At 43.6% G+C, this 26847-nt stretch overlaps 1 protein-coding gene across 2 annotated transcripts in view; it reads left to right on the plus strand.

Annotated features, from left to right (window-relative positions):
* The window catches only part of PPM1H (protein phosphatase, Mg2+/Mn2+ dependent 1H), a 121903-nt gene that overhangs the window by 46480 nt on the left and 48576 nt on the right, over nucleotides 1-26847 (plus strand). For both annotated transcript variants that reach the window (XM_026039783.1, XM_026039782.1), the window contains exons 2-4: nucleotides 9697-9862; nucleotides 16031-16375; nucleotides 22748-22860. In XM_026039783.1, coding sequence (XP_025895568.1) covers nucleotides 9697-9862; nucleotides 16031-16375; nucleotides 22748-22860 — 624 coding nt within the window. The remainder of the gene's footprint in view (nucleotides 1-9696; nucleotides 9863-16030; nucleotides 16376-22747; nucleotides 22861-26847) is intronic.

A 26847-nucleotide genomic window follows, 5' to 3' on the forward strand; every position in this document is an offset into this window, starting at 1 on the left:
TATAAAAGGGATTAGTACCATCAGCACCAGACCCTTGCAGTTAACTTTTACACGTGCTAAATATGAAAGATTTTTATTTTTTTTTTTAAGCTTGGACCTGTTTTGCATAAGCAATTTATCTTGATTTTGCTTAACCCTGAGAAAGCTAATGGTGTGGGATTTACTGAAGTGCTTTTAACCCCGAACTCACTTCAGCACCGGTATAAGGAGAGCTTTTATTTACATAGAACTGACAGTGCTCTGGAGAAGAAAGGGTGTATATGTATGATTGCTTTCAAAAGGAGAGCTTTAGGAGGGAAATTGTATTAAAATGGCATTTTGTTTTCTGCATGAAGCTTTGTGTGGAAACATGCACTTTGGAGCCTAAGCTAAAATATTTTAATTTTAAGGTATGAGTCCAAGTATTGGTGAATATTTGACTGCTATTTTTATAATACTGTGTTAGAGGCAAAGCAGATTTTTCTTGGGGCTGGAACCGCTTGTTGTCCCTGGGCCTTCATCAGCTCCATGGCGGCCGGGCCTGTTCCCGCCTCGGAGCTGGGCGTGGCTGGCACACCAATAACGGTCATAAAGGTCGCTTCCCGCTGCGGCCTCAGGGCTCTGCTGTGGCTCCCTATGTGACGCCCTCCTTGTGTTCACTGGGACCCTCGGCCTTGTGTGCGCCAGGAGCTGAACAGCTCGTGGTGATACGTGTGGAAGCGCCTGCTTGTTTCCCTGTTTTGGAGCTGAGCAATGTGGGAACTTGGGTTCTTAGTTTAAATGCGGTCTCAAGGAGACCTCCAAAGAGGTTTCTCATCTACATGCAGCTCAAAGCCGTGTCAATAGTTATGTTCTCCCTGTGTTGCCAAAAGCCCAGTATTCACTGTCAATAAACTTCAGTTTCGTCCTTCAATACAACAAGAACACAAAGGGGGCAAAATAGCTGGGAGCAATATGAAGAAAACCGGTGCTGTCATGATGTGTGCAATTTCTTTTCTTAGGATTATATCAGGTGCTCCAATTTCAAGAGCTGCCAATCCTAAACCCAAATCCAAAGGGTAATTTACACGCTGGTGAGGCTTGATGGACTGCAGTGGTGCAGAGAGAGGGAGAGGCTTTGTCTTTCCACGCCTGCTCTGCTGTTCAGTGTCTTCTGCTTCCCTTTTGGGCTCTAACATGTCATATGTGGCAGAGCTGATATGAGTCCTTGCCTGACAAACAATGTAAGTCTAGAAAAATCAAGTGGTGCATTCTGGGCAGAATTTCCCCTATGATTAGAAGTACCAACCTTTGGGAATTTACAGGCACAAGATAGATCATTGCTTGAAGTTTTCTGTGGCCATCCTCAGCCCCCCTGGTTGCAGAATGAGGAATGGAAAGTTTGGCCTGGGAGAGTTCGTGATGTCCAGATGTGCTAAAGCACCTGCTTGGGTATGATTGACTACAGAAAAAGGTGTTCTTTGCAAATGAGCAAGAAGGAGACTTAGGAACTCGAACAGCTTTGTCCCTGTTGTCCTCCAGAATATCCCTCCTTGCTTAGTTTGTCTGAGCAAGCTCTCAGTAGGATGCAATACAGAGTTACTTAAGTAAGACAGTGTGAGCAGTCTGACTGGGTGCGCTGCAATTTCACTGTGTTGTCTGGAAAAAAATGGAGCTTCCCTTTCATACTGTTATCTTAAGCTTTATACCTCCAATTTCTCACCCAGCATTGATAGCATTGATTGAAAAGGAGTAAGAAAGGAGAAGACGGCAAGTAGTACTGCCAACTTTAGCCAAGAGTGCCCTCTCCCAAATGAGACCGTGGTGGCTGCATCTTCTGCTGCTGTCCTGCCGTGCTGGTCCCTGTGGGCTTGCTCAGTATCTGCTGTGGTCTTAGGGTCTGTTGCTTCTCTTCTGTAAAGCTGCACCTCCCGTTTTGTGTAGAGCTTGTTATGACTGGTGCACCATTGTTTTGACCTACGACTGCTTGTCGCTTGTTGTTGCTTAATATTTCATTTGTTTGGGAAAGCACAGCTGTTTGTTGGGATTAGCTTGATTGTTTGATGGATTAGCTTTGGAGGGGTACCCTGTAAGTAATCTAGTGGCCTTTCCTTCAGAAATGTAATCGACTTCAATGCAAAAACAATCTATATTATTCGCCAGTTAGTCTTCATTTACAGTAAACCTGACAGAAACTTTTTAAAGCTTTAAATACTTTTCCCCCATTATTTTAGACTTCTTGTTAATGTATTTTAAATCTTTAGCATAAATCACATTTCGCTTTGGCCCTTGTCTATTTTTATCTTGCATTTTTTAATCCCATATGTATTCCTTATCAGCTTGAATGTGCAGCAGCTTCTATCTTTGTCCTAACATAATTGCAGTGTGATTGCTCATACCAGAAACAGTATTCTCAATGTATCATTGCAAGATTCATGATTTTGACTAAGCCTTCACTTGCTGCTTGGCTGAGACAATGAATTTTTCTCCATGCCCTCTTCAGGGAAATGATTAAGGGATGACTTCTGTTTCTGCCCACAAGATAAAATACTACTGGGTATTTCATTTTTGATGTGAGCAGTATCACTGTTGCAGGAAGGAATGAATGAAACTGCCGAGCCTGTTTCAAACGCTTCCTTTCATCTGTAGGAGAACAGATAAAAATGAAATCCCTTTCAAGCCAATTCCCGATACAGAAATAAATCTTGGGTGGGTGGAGGGGGAGAAACAGCCACCTACCTGGAAATCTAAGACTGTGAATGAGATGTCACAGAAGGCAGCAGTATCCACTCAAATACTAATCCATTAAAACAGAAAAGAAAAAGACAGCAATACTTGTATGAAAGAGGGTTTTTTTTTCATAATATCTTCAGTCTGTTCAAAAGATGACTGATGAAATCAAAGACCCAAGTTTGTAGGAGTGCATTGCCTAACATTTATAGTATTAACTAATCTGGGTTGTTTCTCCACTATTAATTGTTATTATAGGCTGGATACAAGGAGTCGGTACCGCCATGGTCTCAGGGTAACGTGCACGTTCCCCAGCTGGGATCAGGAGGCAGACTGGGCAGCCTTACTGGCTGGTGGAAGTGGGCAGGTTGTCAGGAGGAGGGAAGGCTCCTGCTGTGCAGCTGGGTCCATTTAATCGGCTTCAAAGCAACAACTGTCAGTACCCATTGCTCCTTTGAAGCCCTGGTCTTAAATTTCAAATCAAAATCAACAAGCTGTTCAGGGTAATACCCACTTTTGCCTATCTCCCCTTTGCCTAAGCTTAAAGGCAGAGATGAAAAGCATTTATACTTGTCTGGTGGTTAACAAGTTTAAGGGTTTTTCTTGTGGATCAAATGAAAGAGCAGGTTGTCTGGCAAGTCCTCCTGCAGCACCTCAGCTGGCTGACAGTGGTTAAGCCTCTGTGGCAGGTTGACTTTTCATCCAAGCCCATAAGGTAACTGCATTATTTTGGGTGCTGTTTTGGGTTGTTTTGTTTGTTTTGTTGACACTGTGGCTGCTCCGCTTGTGAACAGTTTAAAGGTCACAAATGTGTTTATTTCTGCCACACACATACACCAGAGTTGCAAAAGGTCACTTTTATCCTCCACAAGTAAATAACCTCAACAAAAGCCTTTGGTTATCATGGCTTAACTTTTGTGAAGGTTGAATAAAGCAGCCTTTATACAGTATAAGCCTCATATTTCCTAGAAAAAAAAATGTTTGCCAATAACTAGTACTGCTGTGTGACACTGTCCATAACCTGAAAAGTGATATTGGAGGAGTAAGGAGCATGCTTTAAGTTTAATAGTTTAATAAATGTTTAAGATCGTGTGTAATCAGAGAGATTATAAAGTGAGGAATAGAAGATTTGTTTGGGGATAATAGAAAGGTTATCAGAATATAATTTTTGTTTTGGTAACTGAAAGATTCATTCTTTTTGACAGATTATTTAACAGCTTATAATTTGCCTGCATAGTTGTGGCTGGTTGGTTTGTGTTGGTTGGCTGGTTTGTTTTGGTTGACCTTTTTTTTTCCCTCTTACTTCCTAAGTTTACAGAGAAAGGTGTTTGACAGTATGATTTTTGCAGGAGAGCTACCTAAAAGCAGCAATCTGGCAACATCAGCTAATGTTTTCTTTATGAGTTTCCTTTCTCTTGCTTGGGCCCTAGCAAGTTGGTCTTCTCTTTTCACTCTCCTCGGCACTCTCCTCGAGCTGCCCTTCCTCCCTGTTGCCGTCCACCAAGGCTGCTGCTCAGCAGCAAACATGCATTGCTGGAGCCCCCTTTTTCTGCAGCACTCCCTTGGAAATATTTTTAGGTGTTTTGATGCTCAGATGGCCTACAGAGCATATCCACAGCCTCAACGCTAACCTCCTGCCCAGCCACAGTCTGCTCGGAGCTTTGCAGGGTAAGGGCCTGGGTAGGACGCCGTGACCCGAGCGGGAGATGTTGGAGAGGAGCCAGGCCCGGGCAGGCTCCCCAGCGCGGTGGCTCCCCTGGGAGCGGGGCCGTGGCCTGTGGGGGGGGACCTGCAGGATTGGAGTTGTCGCCATGGCCTTGCAGGTGGCTGCTGGTCCCTGCTCACCCAAGCGAGCGCTCTGGGGCACCCTGACCTCCCTCAGGATTTATCCCTCGCTGTGGGGAGGTTGGGAGTGGGCGAACAGGCCCGTCCCCGCAGCCGCCCGAGCTACGGTGACTGCCTTGGGCCTTGTGTCTCGAGAAGCGCCGGCTGCTGCGGGGAGGGCAGCAGCCACAGAGCCCACGAGGCGGCTGTCCTGTCCCGGCGCTTTTCTCCAAGGACGCTGCGTGCTAAATTTCGCTAGCTTTTTGTTTGTTTTGATACAAAGTACTTGGATTACTATTAAAAAAAAATCTTTGCAGAATCTGAGGTCTTGGAGAGGAGAAAATGCTTCTTTGACAGCTTCTGCTGTAGCAAATCACAGTTTAATGTCTGCTATAGGTAAAATAGCCAGGGAGTGCCTCAAGAGCAAATACGTTTATATCGACCTGAAAAATAGCAGGCTGAGTGGAAATTTTGCAAGGACTTAAGTCATGATTTTTTTTTTTCCAATAAACTATTACCAAAGCAGGACTGGGAATTGTTAGATTGGCTTGTTTTGTTCTTTTGAGGTAAATGTAGGGTTCTGTGATCAGTGACCCCCGCGCTGGAAGTCTGCAGGCTCTGCTCGCCAGGTGAAGAATGTGGGTACAGAGCGACCTACTTTTCTGCTCAGGTGGCATTCGGGGCCTCGGCGGGCAGCAGCCGAATGCTCGTTGTGAGCTGGAGCCAAACTCTAGGGACTTAAGGGGTCTGTCTGTCATGTCCCACCTTACATATTTCATGATAAAATGGGAATGAAGATGACTTGCATGGTGTGTGGGGAGGAAGGTGTCTTAAGTGTGAGAAAGTAACACTCTATCCCATTTTGTCCACTTTACCATAGTATTCTTTTTTTCTTGTGTGTGTGGTGGTTTTTTTGTTTGTTTGTTTTTTTTTCTTTTTTTTAAAGATGAGTTTCATAGGGAGAAAAAGACCTAAAGGGGAATTACAAAGCTTAGGCAGGTTGGGTCCTTCCTGCAAGGAAGGAGGGAGGTGATAAGTGTTTCTTCAAATTTTCCAAGAGGTGTAGTTAAGAACTGCCTTTTAGAGATAGGCAGGTCTTGTTAGTTCTGCTTTGTTATTTGTAGAAGCAGCTTAGATGTGGGTTTTGTCTTTGTCAGTTACTGTCTGAAAGAGTAAGAAGCAAAGACAAGGGGAAAATCGGCACTGGAAGAATTGCCTTGAGGAAGGATTTGAGAAGCTGCATAGAGAAAAGGATTTCAAAAGACAGCCAAGACACAGAGCTGTTGGAAACTGGGTAAAGTTGTTACCAGCTTCTGTGCTGAGCATCAGTGTTAGTAATTACCAACAGACAGCTCAAGGTCTGAGATAAAAAAACAGGGGTATTGACTGCAGCCCTTTTCCCGAAGGCTGCAGGAGGTGATGCCGGGGTACGTAGGTATGGCTGGGTGCACACTGGGTTCCAGTTTTCACAAAGGTTTCCAAATTAAGCTTTATTTTATCTTCTGGAGAGGGAAAAAATGGAGTTCTGGGAGGGAGCATAACTTTTAGAGTCCCAGTCCTCACCCTTCACTACATGATACCCTAACCGCCATGCATTTTAAGGACTTGTGAGTACCGGGTTCCCCTTGGTCATGTCCTCTCCTGCCAAGGAGTCTGACCTAGAGCTCCAGCTTCCAGGTGTTTCATGGTAGCCAACTGTCCAGCTAGTTTGGTCGGTCACTTTGCTCTCTCAGCCTTTCTGATGCTTTCAGTGCCATCACACTTTCTTGACAAGAGCTTTGTCAAGTGATAGCGTTGTGCAGAGCTTAACAAACCGTTAAAGAGCAGAGCATCTTCTGCCCTAAAAGCCCTCAAGCCCGTTGCTAAGCTCGGAGACCAGAGGAGCTTAAGTGGAATGACAGAGACAAAAGCTGTTCCTTAAAACAGTCACTGTTTGTCTTCTACTTTTTAAGTGGGATTGAAAATAATCAGCAACTCCAGTGAGGAGACTGCTCAGCTAAACTGAGTATTTAGACACTCCTCATTAAACATTGCAGCAGCACAGAATATTTAAGGTTGGAAGGGACCTCTACAGATCATCTAGTCCAACCTTCCTGCTCAAGCAGGCACACCTAGAGCATGTGGCACAGGGTGGCATCCAGGCGGGTTTTGAAGACCTCCAGAGTAGGAGACTCCACAACCTCCCTGGGCAGCCTGTTCCACTGCTCTGTCACCCTAACAGTAAAGAAGTTGCTCCTCACCTGGAGACGGAACTTCTTATGCTTCAGTTTGTGGCCATTACCCCTCGTCCTATCGCTGGCCACCAGTGAGAACAGCCTGTCCCCTTCCTCCCTGCATTCTCCCTTCCTGAACTTATACATATTAATCATATCCCCTCTGAGCCGTCTCTTCTCCAGAGAAAAAAGGCCCAGCTCGCTCAGCCTCTCTTCATACGAGAGATGTTCCATTCCCTTAATCATCCTGGTTGCCCTTCTCTGGACCCTCTCCAGAAGCTCCACGTCCTTCCTATACTGGGGTGCCCAGAACTGAACACAGTACTCCAGGTGCGGCCTCACCAGAGCTGAGTAGAGGGGCAGAATCACCTCCCTTGACCTGCTGGCAACGCTCCTCCTGATGCAGGCCAGGATGCCATTGGCCTTCTTGGCCACGAGGGCACACTGCTCACTCATGGTTAACTTGGTGTCAACCAGGACTCCCAGGTCCCTCTCCGTGGAGGTGCTTTCCAGCAGGTCCACCCCTAATCTGTACTGGTGTCCAGGGTTATTCCTCCCCAGGTGCAGGACCCTGCACTTGTCCTTATTGAACCTCATGAGGTTCCTCTCTGCCCAACTCTCCAGCCTGTCCAGGTCCCTCTGGATGGCAGCACAGCCCTCCGGAGTGTCGGCCACTCCACCCAGCTTGGTGTCATCCGCAAACTTGCTCAGGGTGCATTCCGTGCCCTCGTCCAGGTCATTGATAAACAAGTTGAACAGCACTGGGCCCAGTACTGACCCGTGGGGGACACCACTGGCCACAGGCCTCCAGCTGGACTCGGCCCCATTTATGACCACCCTCTGAGCTCTGCCATCCAGCCAGCCCTCGATCCACCGCACCGTGCACTCGTCTAGCCCACTGTCCCGGAGCTTCCGTATGAGGATGTTATGGGAGACAGTGTCAAAAGCCTTGCTGAAGTCAAGGTAGACAACATCCACGGCTCTCCCCTCATCCAGCCAGCCTGTCACCCCATCATAGAAGGCTATGAGGTTCGTCAGACATGACTTCCCCTTGGTGAATCCATGCTGACTGCTCCTCAGCAGCTTCTTCTCCGCCATGTGCCCGGAGATTCTCTCTAGGATGATCAGCTGATTTTAATTGAATTATTTGGATTTTAATTAAATTATTTGGGCTTTTTTGTGCTTTTATATCTGTTTCTGATTATATGCTTCCATTTTTCCTAATATGCCAAGAAAACGCTGACCTGTCAGCCTAGAAGACCTACTGCCTCTTAGTGTTTGATCTGCGGTTGCTGCAGGGCTAGTGCCCTAGTTGATGAGAGCAGCTAATCTGCTCACAGGTGCCTTGCAGCCTGGTGCTGCTCCTTCATCAGTTCCAGGTGCCTGTAGTGCCAAACGTTTTATCCACAGTCGGTGTTTCTGTGCAATGGACACTTGTAAACAACTCGTGGTGTTACACATACACATATTAACTGAAAGAAAAAACAAAGCATAAAAGCCTTTCTACTGTCAGCCTGCAGTATGTGACATTAGGCATTGCAAAGAAACTAGAAATGGTTAATTTTAGTTTCTAGAAATGGTTTATTTTAGTGGATGTGCATTTTCTTATTATGTGCTGCTTCTAACAAGCAAAAATTACTCATTTTCATGTAGCAGGTTGCCATGTTGCCCTTAGAAAATTAAAAGGAAACTTTATCCTTAAGCTAAGCTGATACGAAATTGATGTTTGAGTAAGAGTAGGCAGCCTCATGCAAAGTCTCTTGCAGGACCCCCTTGAAGTTTGTGTTTTCTTTACAACAGATTTGATTAAGGGGTTTTCTGTTATGTAACATTTTACTGTAGTGAAACCTGGGGAGATCAAGAAGTCAGATATGTTTTGGACTTGCCCTAGGAGTTAAGATATCAAGTTGTTTTCAAGTTGTTTTACTTTCTTTGGGGGGGCAGAAGCTGTTTTTAAAAGTCCTTGTGTTGCCTCATTCATGAGGCTGCATGACAAGCGCCAGCCCCAGCCGGAACAGGTTTTCTAGGGCAGAGGCAGGGCTGTCCAAGCTTGTGCTTCATTGAACACAGCTTCCACTGAAGTAAAATTCATCTGTTTACAGAAAGAGTAACTTTTTCTTTCTGTTTTCTTTCTGTTTTCTTTCTTTCTTTCTGTTTACAGAAAGAGTAACTCTTTCTATTACATAGAAAGAGGAAAATGTGTTGAACTTGGCAACTGGGTGCAATTCTCAGGATAGCCTTGGATGTCTGAAGTTTGTACCAAGACCTCAGTGCTGAACTCTGAAACCTGTCAGTTTAAATCAAGTGATGTGTTACCTTGGGGATGGGGCAGGCATAGGGGGAGTTTGGGGTTTTGGCTTTTTGTTTGGTTGGTTGGTTAATTGGGATTTTCTTGATCATCCATGGAAGGTTGTCGGTTGTTTCTCTGCTCTGCTTGTGGGTCTAACAGCTTCCTTGGGTTTTTAGCAGATATTTTGCTCATGCTAGACTTTGGGAGCTTGTCAGAGTAGACTCCCTTAGCCAACTAATTCATTATTCATTGAAGGTGAGTAAGGTGCTGGGAGGTAGCAGAGCAAATGGGGATCTCATGTTTCATCAGGGAGGCTAAGTATCATCAGACATGATCATCAAGCATTAGTCTATTCTCTGTAAAAGGGTCTCACAGGTATAAATAATATATAATGGTGATACTGTGTTAACTCACAGTCTTCCATGAAAAAAATATGCATTGAACCAAATACGCGAATATGGAAGGTATTAAACAAGTACATATGCATAAGTATCATAAATAGATGTATGTGTATAAAAGTCAACTAATTCAGTTGGTGTTTGCAGTATTTCTGAGCTGTGGATCTCTGTCTTTCAGTCACTTATGAGATATAAATGGATGCTATTATGCTTCTCTAACTTGGATTCTTATTTCCTTTTTTTTCTTTTTTCTCTTCTTTTTCTTTCTCTCTCTCTCTCCAAGGGTAATAAATGCAGGGAAAAGCACACACAATGAAGATCAAGCTAGCTGTGAAGTGCTTTTTGTCAAGAAGAAAACAGGAGGAGCTAACTCTACACCAAACAAGAATTCAACAAAACGGAGGTCATCGCTGCCAAACGGAGAAGGTCTCCAGCTGAAAGAAAACTCGGTAAGCAGACTCACATATACCTTGCCAGTGAAGCAGTACAAAACAAAAATGTGGTGATGTGACTAGAAGCAGAGGCGAGGGGGAATAGTTACTGATTGTTTCATGTGGTTTTGTTTACTTCATATTTATAAACTTAGCTTAAATACAGAACATTCTTGTCCAATTTGTTTTTTGAAGTATTGCACTGAGAAGTCCTCCATGTATCTAATGCATTTTAGTTTAAAGATGAGGCTTTGTTTTTTACTTTTTGTATCACTTCTCAAAGCATAATCCCATGAGATTTACTGCTGCAGCGTTCTGCGTGTTTGATGGCCATGGTTGACTTACCCGATGGGAGTCACTCCAGGTGTAGAAGAAGTCCTGCTCAGGTGGTCACAGAATTTTGAGAGTGGGATTAGTCACTGGGTTCTCTTTACTGAAGTGCTGCATGGAGCTGTTTATGCAGCTGGGTCACCCAGTAGCCTGAATTGGGTGATTGGGAAGCGCAGTGTCCTTTATGTGGAGAGTGATGCAAGCCACACGCTTGTCCTTCAGTAGCTGTCTTCTGTTCTTCATCTGCATCTTGACTGCCTAATTATTTCATCACCTCTTTAATTATGGGCTTGTGTTCTAGCCACAGTGAACATCATGTGTTGGGTTTGGACATGCAGCCCTGCAGCACCGGCTGCTGGAGTCGGGCAATGTGGATGTGCCACCTCTGTGCCAATGGCTTGTTTATGCTTTCTTACTGCTTGCTGCAGCTTCTTCAGGTACCAAACAGGATTTGCTGGGCTCACAAGTAGCTTCGTGCTCTTCTTTTTTTACTCCTTTCCTAAAATCACCTTTTTCCAGATTTTTGGTGCTGATGTTCCAGGTTGAATTTAGGTGGTTATATGGTTGTTTCAAGTACATGTTTGTACATCTAGGATGAAGGATTGTGCCTTGTGCTTGTTGGGTTTGCTCAGTACATGTGTTGTACATTGACTGACTGTCTTCCTCAGAAGGAACTTTTCTCCAAACATTACATGGTTAATCATTTTAGAGTCCTGTATTCTTTTTATTCCACCTAAATGCATTTCATTATTTGAGTGATGACCTCACTAGTTTCGATGGCACCCATTAATATGGTTGTCATACAGTTATGGTATCATAACAGAGTGTCCAAAGTGGCAAGCCAGCTGATCTCTGAAGCAGTAAGTTTTTCCACCCTACTTTTGGCTCTGTTCTTTCTATGTTTTTTTCTTATCTGCAGATGCACCTCCATTTGCTAAGTGGCATATGTAGGTGCTATATCATTCATTATTAAACTTTGTAAAACTTTTTCCACCACATCACTAGACCACAATATTTTTCTCAAACAAGCAGTGTATTTCTGGGGCAAGTTTTCTACTAGAGGGCAGTCTTACCTGGCCATTAGTAGGATTTTTTCCCTGAGTATGATTTTAAAATATTAAAACAAACAAAAAGACTGTATAACAGGGTGTTAAATGTGATAAAGGTGCAGCTCTTCTGTATCAATAGGATGTAGAAATAAAGACTTAAGAGACTCTTCAGGGAATGGCGTAATATCATATGGGCAAGCATTTTGTGAGAAAAACAGTGTTTGAGTTCTGCAAGCCCTTCACAGGGAAAATCCCTATACCTGTTTTGAAATCCTATTTAAGTGGTGAAGCATCTTGTAGAAATATTAAGAAAGCAGGTATGAGGGAAGTGAATTATTTGGTATCCGCTGGGTTTGTGTTTGATTTTGTTTTTTCTTTTTTGAGGGTGGATGGTTGGTTGTTTCTTAAAGGTCAGTTCTAATGTCTCTTGTAAATGTGCTTCATATTCAGAACAGTAGTAGCTAAGGATTTTGTGCTTTTTTAAGAATAAAAATGTAATGGCACCCTGATTTATTTGCCAGCTTGGAATTAGATGAATAAACGATATCTGAAGGTCTGCAGTGTAAGATCACTTACTAGCTGATGTGAAAACAATGTCCTAAATTAATGGCTATATATTGTTAAGGCTGCTCATTTTTTTTTCTTTATAATCTAAGCTCTCATAATTTATAGCTATATGCATTTTACTGTCATAATTTCACATCTGGTCCGTGACTCAAAACTTTGTATGTCTTAATTATATCTTTAAATTGCGATACCCAGGAGACTGCTGAACCTGGCTGAAAGCTGGGTCAGCAGTCGAGGGGTCTGAAGCTTATTAAATTTCCTAGCACATCCTGGAAATGAATTGTAAGGCTGGTGCAGGGAGGGATTTGTTTGCTCTGTGCACATCTAGTGGCTATTCAGAGTGTTGTTAAATCTGAATCTTTTAAAGAAACAAGATCTGAAATACATCAGTGTGTGTTGACTGATCGTACTCCCAGTTGTCTGCTCTGGCTGGTTAAATGAATAAAAGGAGATTGATTATCCAAAGACTCCTTTTGGCAGGACACTGTCGTAGCTAGCAGGAGTTGATTTCTCTGAGGGTTTTTCTGGACTTTATTGGGAAGAAGCCCAGACTCCCTGGGTGTGAGAGTGGAATGAACAGCCTGCACACAGATGCCCAAATAGCCTCTGGCTACCAGGGACAACTCAACTTTAGGGGAAAAGCAAGGACCTTCCTGTAACATTTGTGAGAAACATTTGTGGTAGTCATCTCCTCTCACTTCAGTTGCTTGTTACAGACCCCTCAGCTAGTTATGTAGTCTATGGGAAGCAGCAAGTTTACCTTGGAATGAGATGAGGATGGTCTGATAGTGCAGTTCTTTCCATCAAACATAAGGGGAAATTTAGAGAGGGATACAGACACCTTGGAAATGTCTGAACTTAGCTGAAAATGTAGCCACTGCAACATGTTTAAGAGTTACTAGCCCACAAAAAGATAGGCATAGATGAAATGCACATGAAGAACCACAGTGATGGTTGACAAGCCTGTGTCCACGTCAGTGAAGGGCTGCAAGTTTCTTCTGCTCCAGGGAAGATGGAGCAGAACTCAAAAGCAAGAAGACCACCCCTGCCTGGAGCGATGCCTGCCAGCCCTGTGGCTAAAATAATCATTAGTGTTTCTGTATGAGGGATGACCACAAAAGGATGGATAGGTGTCTCAGACCAAGGTTTTAAGGACTGGAGGCAGGAGCAGGTGAGTGGAAGACAGTGGGATATCCAGGTTTTCTTGTTTGGGTTTTTTTTTTTTTTTTTTTTNTATATATATATATATATATATATTCCTATGTATTTTGACTACACAAGGCAATGCGGTCGAGAAGTACCAAGAGCTGCATTTTCTCTGACCTGTCTCTTTTGGAGGAAGGCAGAGCTGGAGCTTTTGCCTGTGCTGCTGATGAGGTGGTGAAACTGCTCTGCCTGCATTGAGGCCCTTTCCTGTGTATTGGAGTGTCTGGGCCAGCTCTTTGCACTGAGGTTTGTGTTGAGGCACTGCAGGCACCAGAGCAAGGCTGGTGGAGGAGAGACAGAGAAACACAGAGAGAGACAAGTGAAAAAGACAGGAGAAGTCTGTGGTGAGCAGCTCTTTGCCAGTCTCAGCAGTTGTTGACTTGTGCTTGCAGCTGTGAGTGGACTGAGTTAATACCTGTTCTCCTATACCTTCTGACAAGCTCTAATATGGGATTGGAGAGGGACTTGCTGGGGTAAATTTCAAGAAAAGTTGCATTATTATTATTATTATTTTACTCTTAGTTCTTATCTGAAGTCATTACAACATTTTTATTAAAATATCAGAATTTAGAATGCTATAGATGGAAGAAAAAAATATTTCCATTTATATAGGGTTTTTTTTCTCCCCTCCAATAGCAACTTGTCTCCAAAGGAAGAGCACCCACTGAATGAGATGAAGGCACAAGCCGTAGTGCCGCTGTCCCCAGTGCGATCTGAGAGGTGGAGCTTGGCCATGGAGCCAGGCCCTGAGAGAAGAATGGGAGCAGAAATAATTCCATCTACAGCTCCCAGGAGGCACAGTGCTGCTGCTCAGAATAAATGCTTTCAATTTTCAACTGAAATACTTTCACTTTGCTGCGACAGTTGTTTCTGTTGACAAAATATTTCACATTTTGCATGGATAGCGGACTATTTTTACAAGCAGTTTATTTATTTATTTATTTATTTATTTATTAGTCAGTAATTCAAAGTGAAACTTTGCTGCCAAGTGTTGTGTGTTCCTGGAGTGATTCTCAGCCAAGAGTGAAGTAGCACAACTACCACTCACATTCACAGGGGTAAAAAAATCACCAGAGTTTTATGTAGTAGTTTTAATTGTGGCTTTTAAAAATGAATTTCATCAAATGAATCTAAAAGTAATAATGCTTGTTCAGCAAAGGACTCTGCACTTTGAGCAGGGTGAACCTGTGGTGAAGGTCCATCTGCATAGTTTGCTAAAGGAAACTTTTGCATTAAGATTGGACTTTGCTGCCTTGTCAGTGCTTGATGCCCCTGTTTCTGGTAGGGCAGAAGCTAAAAGGAGCTGCAATTCACAGTCATGTACATAAACTTGAAAATGAGTAGGAGTTTTGGTAGTACACCTAGTAAATAGATATACAATGTATGCTGCTTCATCAGTTGTGGTTTTTGTCTTGCTTTGACAGTGTGAAATAACAGTAGAGGAGCAAGACACAGGTGGTGGACATCTCAGGCACTATGAGAAAAAGCAGCAGGATGTGCGTATTTCAGCTCTGGACTCTCCTTTCTGAAAGCAGTTTCTCCTTCTTTTCTGATCTCCTTATTTCTTGCAGCTCTTCAAATCTACCTCCAATGCATGGGATCTTCACTGCTTATATTGACTTTGTCCCTTCCACCCCTGGTAACTAGGTAGTAGGATTCAGGTGGTGCATGGACTCTAAGCTGTTGTGTAAGTGAGCAGTTCTTGAGGGAATGAAGCTGATCTGTATCATAGTGGTGGAGGAGTTGCGATCATGTCTGTCATCCTAAATTAAGACTAGAGTCAGCTTAACATTAAAAAAATATAATCTTCAAGTTCTCTGACTGCAGTGAGATGTAGATTATGCTTTAATGGTATAAGCTGTTTTGTCTGTTTTGAATCCCTCTAATCTGACTTGGTAACACAGCTGAGAGAAGATGCAGGGTCAAGAAAAAATAGGGTGCAGAAAAGAGACTGCATGTTTTCTAAGTGAGTTTTCTAAGAGTTGAGGTGATCCAAGTTATGGCTTCATAGTGATTTTCCAGCAGATCACAGTTTATGCAGCCTGGAATTTGATCTACTTCCATGCTTGGGTGAATGGGCTCTGTTTCAGCAGAGGTCTAGTGCAAAATACCAAAATACCATCCAGATTGGTACGAGAATGGAGCATTATTACCTGCCACAAGGAAGCTGTAGAGTAAAAAATCTTTGAAAGTCTTACCCTCTATTGATAAATGCATATTGCTGGACGAGTATTTAAAATTATCACATACACCTTGTTTTTAATAATGAAATCTAGGAGGAAAAAAAATCACTCTTTTTAGATACATACTCTGCCTGTATGAGAGCAACTGTGTAGAATAGCGTGCTGGGAACTGAACTAAGAGGCAAGATCTAAAAGCATGTCTTTATGCTGGGAGGTCTACCAAAGAGCTATGCCTGGCTCTTCTCATTGGAGGGTATATAACTCTAGTACTGCACAGCATTTTTCTTTTTTCTGAAAGACTGAGAACTGTGATGAACATGTAAGCTTTTATGGGTTGAGTGCATCTGGACTCATGTGTGTCTATCATATCAGATGCCTCTGTCCCATTCTGGTACCAGGCTTGGCACCAGCAGAGAGAGCCTAACACTGACCCATGCGCCAGTGCAGAGAGGTCTTGTCTACAAGTCACTTTGGTGGGGAACAGGTCTTATTACCAGCTGTCTGACTGAGGTTCTTGGTCTGATGTCTATGACTGAAAAGGTCTGTCACAGAGGTACCAGGTAGGGTCCTGTGTGGCCTTTTTGTCTTGGAATTAGACTTGGCCAGGGTACCTTAGGACTGGAAGGTGAGAAGGAGGACAAGTTTAGCTTTTTGTGGGTGTTGCTTTCTCTTGATAAGAGCTGTACTAACATTTTGGACCTTTCTCCCTTCCAGAAAGGTCCCTGCATGGGAAAGTCACCTCTGTTGTACCTGCTGCTGCTGCACTACTGGCAGCTCCATGACTTCACTCCTGGTTGCATGATGGTGACCTTCTCTCTTCCTTTCCTTTTCATCCCCTCCCGTGTCGCCAGGACACAGATGGTATCAACTTATACTACTGGTCCCTGTTTGATGGACATGCTGGGTCAGGGGCAGCCGTCGTCGCTTCCAAACTGCTTCAGCACCATATCCTGGAGCAGCTGCAGGAGCTCGTGGACATCCTGAGGAACTCGGCCATCCTACCGCCGACCTGCCTGGGAGAGGAGCCCGAGCACCCAGCGGCCAACAGCAGGACGCTGACGCGGGCGGCCTCGCTGCGCGGCGGGGTGGGTGCCCCGGGCTCGCCCAGCACCCCTCCGACGCGCTTCTTCACGGAGAAGAAGATCCCCCACGAGTGCCTCGTAATCGGCGCCATAGAAAGTGCGTTCAAGGAAATGGTAGGTGTGCTGTAGGGATGCCGGCTCCTTGTTGTGTAAGTTAATGAGTTGCACTGCTTAGAAAGAAAAAGAATATTTATGGGGTTTCCCACTTTCTCCCCCCTCCCAGCTGGATAATTCTGTCCCTGCTCAGATGGTGTTTAAGAGCCTCAATATAATCTCTTATACCCCGTGAGGCAGAGGACTGTTCTTCTCCCTGTGACAAAGCCGTTGTCTGCCTCAGTTCCCTGTGTGTGATTCATGTGCCACCAGACAGGCAAGAATTTCATCAGAAATCCCTGACAGTGTGACACTGCTGTGCTTATGGTTTACTTTACTTATTATTTACTTTGGTTTTTAGGAAAGCCTGTTTTTGAGCAGGAAACTTTTAAACTAGTAAATATTTCTCAGAGGTTTTATTTGTTGCCTAACAAGAGATGCAGAAGCAGAATTTGGTTGTTGTTTTCCTGATCTACAGGAATTTTTAGTACATGCATCTAGGCTGCAGTGGTGGCAGTTGTACTTTTGAATTCTTTCTCCCAGGAAAGTGCAGGCAAGGAGATCCTCAGCTGGCATGGGCACAGCAGTGACCAACTTTCAGGTGCCTAGGTCCCAGCAGCAAATTTACAGCAAAGTGTGTGGCATTTGAGAAGATTTATATGAGAGTTGGACATACTCCAGCTAGTAGGTTAAGCCTCTGTTAGCTAAAAATGCAGATGAGGAAATGTGAAAATCTGTGTAATGTGCCCTTTTCAGAAAGGGAAACCAACTTGCTCCCTTCAGTGAGGAAGCAGGGAAGATGATGATGATGCCCGTGCACTATACCCTGGGGTATACTACACTATACTATACCTCTGCACCCTGGTGCAGAGCATCCTTAAGAGAGGGCCACCGATATCCTGCTTCAGTTGGAGAGGGAGACTCTGCTCCACTCATGCCAGACTGCTGTAGGACTGGACCCATCACAGTTCATTGCAGTGGTGGGAAATCCATAATACAACAGAAATGTAGGGAGTCTGAACAACTCATTACAGGTGTGCTATCTGGGTATTCCAGGTGCAGATCTTAGTGATCTACCCTTTTGTCCAAGCCCATGTCCTCGTTGCATCTGGTTGTGCTCTCTGTGCCTATCAAGTACCAGGTACCTCAAGTCCCACTTTCAGTTCTTTTTGTGAGGACTGAATTTCATCTTCTGTCTTTGTTACAGAAGTGACCCAAAATGGTGACCCACAGTGTAATACAGTCCTGACATTACCTTTTACTTTAAAAACACATTATAAAATAAGAGATCTAAATTAAGGAAAGCAATGAATTAATTATATTGATTTTAATCTCTGGGTGGTGTCCTCCGTTTGCAGTTGGTTTAGGCAAAATACTGCTCTTCTCTTGTGTCACTGTCCGTGTGAGAGAGCAGTTCACCAGATCAGCACTCCCATGTCTCATCTGTGCCTATGACTACGTAGATGGCTGGAGAGAAGTGGGGAGCTTCCTCCTGCCTCTGACTTCTGCTAGTTTATAATGCTAGAATGAGGGTTTTGAACTTCCTCCACAGTACCTTGTTTATTAGACTCTGCTGTGTAGAACTTCATGGGCGGTGTTGAGGGAATTCAGTGCACTTGGGATTTCCGTAATTTACAAGGGTTTCAGGACCACAGAGCACCCCCTGGAACCTGGGGAGACCTCATGTTCCTGGACACGTAGGTAGCTTCTCAGTGCTGCTTCCACCACTGCCAAGGAGTCGTTTTTACCTAGTGGGAATTTCTTTTAACCTTTTTACCTAGTTTGACATGCTTATTTATTTATTTATTTATTTATTTATTTATTTATTTAGAACTGGAAGAAATAAATTTGTGTGCTGTGCTCTGTGGCGTATTCTCAGATTAAACTGTCCTGGCATCAAAGTAGAATCCCTTGTCTGAATTTCACCTTGGGTGCTTATATATGATGCTGAACTTCTTAATGTCTGCCTTAAAGATTGAGGAGAGAAAGCACCAATGCCACACTGAACCATTTATTAACAATTTTATTATTTAAAAATTGATAATTTAAAATTTAAATTTAAATATTTAAAACTTTAAATTTTTAAATTTTTAATAAAATGATTATTTTTATTAAAAGTGCCTCAGAAACAGGCTTTATGCTTTATCGGAAGGCTACAGTTCTGTAATCCATTGCATCATGCTTTCTATTAAGACTCTTTCAACACACATGAAACCTAGACAGGTTGATTCGCAAGATGCTTCAGTTCAAAATGGCTTTAATCTTGAGAGCACAAGGTATGTCTCACTTCTTCCCTGAATAAAAGAAAAAAATCCTCTGATTATGTAGCCAATAGAAATAAGTCAAAGGTTGTAACGGTGGCACAAGAACTTTTGAGATCTTTTTATTTTGACAGGGCCAAAATACATGTAAGAATTAATTTTGACTTGAGGGCCCCTGACATATGAAATGACTCTTAATTTTTGGCCTGGCGCGCTGTGTGTGGACAGTCAAGCTTCTGTGTGTCAGAGCCAGATTCACATGCTAGGGGAAGGGCCCCAGTTCTGAGGATTAGGTACAAATGAGAAGCAGTTATGTTATTTGTTATTGTAATGTGCTAAAGTTCTAATGATGACTTGGTGATTTAGTTGCTTGGCTAGACCACGTCTTCTGAATGCCAAATTCCTAGAATTTGGCCTCAGGTAGGGATTGCGGTGGCTCTCTGTGCCGCCGCGCTCGCTGCTTTCACCCGCCCTCCCACGGGCGCACGCCGGCCATGCCGAGGCCAGCAGTTTGCCCAGCAGCTCCGTGCCGTGAGCAAGCTGCTGATGGAGAACGGGGAGAGGAGCAAAGCTGGAGCCCGGCGAGGAGCGTCGCGGTGCCGTGGAGGAGCGTTGCCGGCCTGTGCGCGCAGCACGGCCTGCGGCAGCCTCTCCGCCAGCCGTCCACGAGGTGGCACGAGCAAGCCGTGGTCGTGGGAACCAGCCGCCTCCGACAGTGGGAAACGCTGCCTTGGCGCTGTCATCTTCCTCCTCCTGCACGAGGAGGACATCGCTAACTAGCGTGGGGAACCAGCGCGTTCACGCTGGGCAGGCGCTGGTGGCACCGGTGTCCCCTGCAAGGGCCCGCTGACCTGGGAGGCAGCCAGTGCCACAGGCCGCTCCGTGGTCAGAGGAGGAGTAACCGCTGCTCCCCCAGACCACCCTCCAGATGCAGCTAAAGATGCTGTAAACCGGCCTCTTGGGGCATCCTCTCCCTGCACTCCCTTGGTTAGGGGGGCTTAGAGAGCAGATTTATCAAGTGTAAATGACCTTTAGGAGTACAGGGCCCATAACGGCCATCTCCTTCACATGTCTAGAAAGAGAAGACAGAGCAGGGACCAAATTAGCTGTTTTCTCCATGATAGTTTACACAGATGCAGAAATCCTCTTTTAAGAACAATTGGCAGCTGTAAAAGGTGCTGTCACCACTGTTAATGGCATGCTTTATTTCTTGGGCCTTGTTGCTCCAGCTGCAGTTTGTAGCCATTTCCAGTGTGGTCAGTAAAGGTTTCCGATTCCATTAGAGTCTGAGAGAGCGGCATATGCCACCTTTTGGGGCGGAAAATGCATCATTTGATTCTTTCCAGCACTTTGAGCGCGAGTAGGTTGCTGTGAGGGAGATCCAGCAATCCAGGGCAAGGTCAGCTATTGCTGTTGAGTTGCATATACTACAGAAAAGAAGGAAAATATAATGCTCTGAAAGCTTTCTGCACCTTGAAGATTAGGAAAGCTTCGTATGTGCTCACACTTCTCCAGAATAAGGCCCTCTACAGCAACAGGTACCTCTGGGGGCATCTGAGGCATCCTGGGGCTTCTGCCTTTTTTTTGCAAGGCATGTTCTGCACCGGTTTCACAGCACTGCTATCATAAAGAATTTCCTTAAAAGCCACTACTCTTTCCACACCAGAATGAATTAGTGGTGTGGTGGTGTTTTATTTAGTTATTTATTTTTCCTGGCTCAAATTTGTGATGTAGTAAAGCTTCCCCCATCCCTATATTTTCTCAAAAAAAAAAAAGTCATATCAATTTAAAACAGGAACTGAATATCCGTTGGTAGTTCAGAGTAATAAATCTGAAATAAATCTGAGTTCTAAATAACACTAGGTGTGTGGTTAGAGTTGGCTGAGCAAGTCATTCTCAAGACTTGTTACATTTTAAAAAAAGAAAAAGAAAAGTTTAAAAGAAGAAAAAGGAAAGAAAAAAAAAAAAAAGATAAATGATCTTGGGGTGTTAGGACTCAAACTCTTGGTAGAACCCAGTACACAGATGTCTAGTTTCAGTCAAGGAAACTCTGATAAATGAGCCCCTTAGGGGCCATTCTTCATCTTTCCTGTAACAAATGATCCTAAGTTCTGCCTTTTCAAAGAAATAAAACTTAATTTTGGTGTTCCAGCACTTGCAGAGTACCTGTATGACAGAGCTGAAACCAGGTAAGGAAATGCATTTTGCTTAAAGGTCTCAGAGGATGCCCTGAGCAGCAGAGATGGGGGTTCCTAGAATTCCTGGCAGTGCTTTGGAGAGTCTCCGTAGTGTTTGTCAGTTCTAAATTACTTTAGTGGTTAGAAATGAACGCTTCCTTTAAACTACAGCTTAGCTTAAAGATATGTAGAAACTGTGGGAAGGAAAATCAAACTTCTCTGTGACAACACTGTATAAAATGACATTTTAGGATAGGCCCACATCTAGAAGCAAAGCTTCTCTGAGATGGGGTTTTTGGGGGCATTGGGGCATTTTCTTTTCTTCCACCATGGGGTGGTCCTCACTGACCACTACCATGAAAAATATAATATAAAAGATGATTTGTAAGCGTAGGGCACTGAGAGGCCAGATGCAGCAACTGGGCACATTGAGGGGTGGCCTCAGGGGAGGTGCAGGGCTGTCAGCCCCCCTTTTCAGGCCGTATTCATGGAAAACAGCACAGAGCCTCGGCCACCCTGTGAGAAACCCTGTTGTTTGCGAGAGGAGCCGTGTTGTGTGTGAGGCGCCATCTCCTCCCGCCTCAGCCGCCGCCCGAGAATCCCGCCCTGCTCCCAAACGTGCCGGGAACAAAGCGCAGCCCCCGGCCGCTTCCAGCCCTGCGGATTTTCACTCAAATTGCAGCTGTCATGCTTAGCATTTGTTGCGGCGCTTTTCCCCTCAGATAAATTTAGCTCGAAAATCAAGCTCCCAACTCCGCAGCCCCAGGCGCGGGTGATTTGAGCCGCTTGTTGCTCACCGCAAAGTGGGAAGCGGCTGAGATACAGCTCGGAATATATGTGTGTGCACACGCAAATACATCGGTGCTAAAAACACCTCCAAATGGGCAAGATTTGCCAGACAAGAGGAGCCCACACCTGCCAGAACCATGTTCAGTGCTGCTGCCTGTGTGCAGTCCCCACGTGGGGTTAATTCCGGCCATCGGAGAGGAGGGTAATTTGTAGCATGTTGCGTTTTTGTCACAAGCCAGACAAAGAGGCATCGGGATGAGTTGCTTGGCACATGATTCAGTTTTTGCTGAAAACATGTCGAGCATTGGAAAGCTCATTTACATGTTTTTACATGATCTGCGTGCTTTTCTGGGGCTATATATACTCCTGGGCTTGACTGATTGTCAGTGATAGATGTGTCTTGTGTTTGGTGCTTCTATTAGGCAGCAAGAATTTCTTTTCTTTGTTCTGTTTTGGGGGATTTTTTTTATTGTTTGTTTAATATTTCACTTGGAATCGGTTAAAAGTTGGGATCTGAGCACGAGGAAAACTGCTTGAGTAGGTATATACATCCCTGAATTCGGGTCGGTGCACATCAATGTTTTTGAAGCCTCATAAAAGCTGTGGGATGACACACAACCCAAAAACACAGTTAATCTTGGAAACCCTATTACTGCTCAGTATTTATCAAGTAAATGTGCTTTTAATGACATTTCCCCTCATCAGTTAAGCACAGGGAAGTAAGGCACACTAAAGTTTTTCTGAAGGAGAGGCTTGTAGTAAAAGTATATGTGCACCACAACCGTAGAATTCCTTTTGGAGAGCAGGTTGTTATTCACACCATAGGCAGGTCTCTATTAATTGTTCCCTATCTATGTGAAGCCCTGTGCAAAAGTATCACCAGGCACCTGTTGTCAAACCATGTTTATCTTTGCCTTCTCTCTGCTTTTTTTCCATTGCAAAATCTCTTGCATCGCTCAGGTTTGCCATATATTCCTTGGTGCCTTCTACTTACAATCTTGTCTTGAATTTTCCCAGGCAATTTTTTATGATAAGTAATAGGTACTCTTTGACTTTCTGCTTATCTCTGTGAACCAGAGCTGTAGCCAGAGCTGTAAGAGTAAAGAAAGTGGGGCTTGCAGTTTAGGAAAGAAGCTCTTTTAACATTCTGTTCTTTTTTCTTGTAGGATTTACAAATAGAACGAGAGAGGACTGTGTATAACATTTCTGGTGGCTGCACGGCCCTTGTTGTGGTGTGTTTATTGGGGAAGCTCTACGTGGCAAATGCTGGTGATAGCAGGTGAGTAACTGTGGCTCCCTGACTGTCTCTTCAGCCCAAATCTACTGGGTTTGGTTTCCTTAGAAGCGGGCAGTGCTGTTCTGCTGCTGGACCAGGACACTCATCACTTCCCTGTACAGAGGCCTTGGACAGCTGGCTCTCAAATTTTGATATAACTGAAACTAGTCATACGTAAGCAAGTAGCTGCTGTTTCTGCAGTGGAAAAGGAAGGGAGGAAGGAACATTCTCAGGTTACAATTCTTGCTGTGCCCTGTGCTGGCTCTCAGATTTGTCCGTTTCTCAGAGCTGAATGCTGTAGTTCAGAAGAAAATCATGTGTACTTTGTTGTTTTAAATGTAGTTCGAAGTTTGATGCTTGATCATAAGTGAGAAGTTTTCTCTGATTTAGCTAAGCCTAGGAGCGTGCTAGGAAGTCTCTTGCGCTCAGAGAGAGGGAATGATACTGTTCTTGCAAGACTTGGACACTTGCACGTATGTGCAGAGCGATGCCAGAAAAACTGGCCTCCTGCAGAAACTGTTCTCTATGTGGTACAGACTGCTGTGCTCTGCTGGCAGCTCAGTGATTTTAAGTCTGCAGAGATATAGAACCAGCCTGTCTTTAGCTGAAGACTGCTGAAGAACTATGCATTTAGTTGCATCTGAGGCTTGTGCACACACAAATCATGCTTGTGTTGTGCATACCCATGTATTTATAGAGCTGAGGCTCGAGCAGTGTTATATATCTTCAGCCCGAGGGTTTTGTTGGCTGTTGGTGCTTTGAGCTGCGCAGATGATTCTATGTGCATAAAGTCCTTATTTTTTTCATTTTGGTGATTCTTATTCATGTGCTGAATTTGGTGTATATCTTACAAAATTGTTTACCGAGTTCTCCTTGACAAGTAACATTTTGAATCTCCTTTGCACATGGAATGTTGGACTGGTCCTCACACAGGGTTGCTGCAAGCATGGACCACCTATCTGGTCACCAGAGCCACTCACTACATTCCGTTTTAACTCTTACCATGTTTTGTCTGGGCTATTGTAGTATTTGAGGAGCAGTTAGGTCTCTTCCGCTGACTCAACTGTTGAGTTGGCTAAAACTTGTTACTGTCTCTTAATAAAAGTAGCTTTCATCTGTGCTGTGTAAAACTGGCCATGGAGGACACACTTCTGAGTAGCTCAGGTTTCTTTCTTAATGACTGCCTGCTTCCAGTTCCCATCCAAGATTATTCCTCCTCTCCTGGAGAGCAACCTCAGCTGCACTGGAGCTTCCTGATACCCACGGGTAGAAAATCTCAGTGATCTTGAAGTAGCCCCAGTGCTCCACATAGATCAAGCCACTGAGACTTCAGGAGGCCTTGATTGATCTTTAAGCCTATCCTGTAAGAAGAGCAAGAACAGAAATGAGAAGTTAAAACACTGGCAAAGCTAGATCAGTTTGGACTAGAATTAAGGCTTTTCTGTTCTTACCTCAGATCCAGCAGGTAGCAGGGTCTCCAGATCCAAACCACCTTGGGTTTGCTCTGTGCGGACAGGCTTCAAGGAAATCTTATTTTTTGCTGAGAAGGGCTCCTGCATGCCCAAAGTTTTTGACTTTCAGATATACTCACTTCTAGATTTTTCTTAGCTCATTCATTCTGTAGAACCTTTAAAGCCTATAAAATAGGCTCTCTCCTGCCAAATGCCTACCTCCCGTGTTTCAGAAAGGGAGAAAAACAATTCTTAGGACACATCCAAGTTGGTGCTTCTCAATAAAAGGGCTTTTTAGACAGCTCTGAGTTTGTCTGCCTAATGCCAAGGTGCCCAGTGTTGCAGTCATGTATTTTTAAAAGCCCAGTCATGTAGCCAAGAAGTTCTTTCTCCATTATTGGAAAAATATATTCATTTTTGTCATCTCATGCCTTGTGTTGTCAAATTTGCATTTTGTACAGGTACAAATGAGTACAGTGAGAAATATAATAAGGAAACCATTATATATAAGGAAACCAAATTATCAAAATGTTTGCTTGCTCTTGAAGAGGAGCATGTTTTTTGGGTGGTTACTTATGCCCGAAGTGGGAGCTTGTGTTGCTTGATTTTATAATTAATGCCAAAGCTCAGTGGAGCTTTAGTGTCTGAGTTCACATACTCGGTTGCGATTCTTCTCTGCCCTTTTTCTTTCTCCCCTCTCCACTCCCCCAGTGAAAACCCTACAAATAAATCAAGCAACATTTCCCACAGACGGGAGTCTGGGAGAGGAGGTTTCATGCTTGCACTGATGGGAAATAATTTTTTAAGTATCAATGCAAACCTCATCTGTACTGATTCAGTTGCCCAAAAGAGTAACCCTCTTCTAATTCCAGACAATTTCAAAACAGTTGAAGCTTATAAAGGTAGGTTTTAAACAGCTTCTGCTATCACAAGACCAAGTTATATACAACAAACTGTTACTATCACAATGAGACTAAAGAAACACCAAGTGTGAGACTTGAATAATAACGTGCCGTGCTGTGCCAGCTATACCTCAGACTTATGTCTGTGGTATTCAGTTTAACCACTAAAGCTTCTCAAATCTAATCATTTCATGCCACGTACCCTGGCACTGTTGTATAGCAGCTGTCCTTTTGTAGTTGATGTGTAATTACATCATGAAAAGACTTTAATTACCATATTACTAAATTACCAGCCAGCAGTCCTTTCAGGTTCAGCCCTAGCTCACTTCTGTATGGACTATTAGCCTTCTCCACGCTGAACACTTTTGGTTGGTGTAAAAAGGAGAAAAATTGTGCTAATTGTAGGTTTTGTTATGAACTATTACTGGGCTTGATGTTATGGCATCACTAATGTCAATGATATAATTCAACTTCTGCTAACGATGCAATCACAGTTCTATAATAATTAAATGGTAACTGAACGTGATAGCAGAATCCTGCTAAGAATGAGGTGATGTCTTCAGATCCTGATAAAACAACTTCCATTGGCTCATCTGGTTGTTCTTGGACTCTGTTATAAATATAATATAAATATTGACTTGTACAGTCAAAATTTATCTCCGAATATTGGCCAATATCTCTCTTTCTCTCTTTCCCTGTCCTCATCTCTCTTAAGATTGTTCAAAAAGACTGTCTAGATAGGGGCTAATCACGCTGCCATCAGCTACCCTATACATAATACATTTCTGGTGAGCATTGGTATACTGTGCTTTGCTTACCAATTTGACATATTCACTATGGTAATTAGGCCAGACTCTGAATACTGAATAGCTCTTTTTTTTTAATAAGGAATATATATCTTTATAGTAGAGAAAAAAAACCTTTAGAGAGGTCTTTTACCTCTCTACTGCCATAACACATATCATTAATCTCACTTTTTTTTTCAGCTTTGCCATTTAGCACATGATTTTACCAATAGTGATGAAGCCACAGTAAACCAAGGACTTGAATATTTGTCTTGATTACTGTCCAACTAGTGTATGCCCCCATGCAACATGACACTTGCCCCATATCATCCCAGTGACTTTATATTAACCTCTGGCAGAAGAGCTCTGCCTTTCCTCTTGGCTGCCCAAGGAACCACTGCAAAGTGGTAGATAGAGGCAGCTGTGATGTGCTGGGCTACACTTGGAGGTGTTATGGACCCATTAAATTAAATCTGCTTTTAGGATTCATTGTGTGAGATGTCAAACATCATGAGTTACTTTGATTTTTCCATAGGTCCTGAAACAATCACTAAATCTGCAAATTTTTTTAGGCTTTTCTGATTTGTTGGCAGAAGATGGGATGAAATAAGCAGTCTGATATTTCAAAAGCTTTCACAGACTTGAAGGATGACAGGATTTTTTTTTTTTAATTTGCTTCATCTGTTTGCCTTTTTTATCATCTTTTTGCTTCCTTGTTTCTCTTATGCTTTTGTCTTGAACACATTGATCCTCTGCTTGAACATGCATCCCCATATCTAGAGAAGGTTTTCTCTTTCTTTGCTAATGTTGAATTAATGCTAAGGCATTTGGGATTGTGGGGTGATAGCAGTT

Source organism: Nothoprocta perdicaria, unplaced genomic scaffold (assembly GCF_003342845.1).
Source record: "Nothoprocta perdicaria isolate Ctin4 unplaced genomic scaffold, notPer1 scaffold_240, whole genome shotgun sequence".
Lineage (NCBI taxonomy): Eukaryota > Metazoa > Chordata > Aves > Tinamiformes > Tinamidae > Nothoprocta > Nothoprocta perdicaria.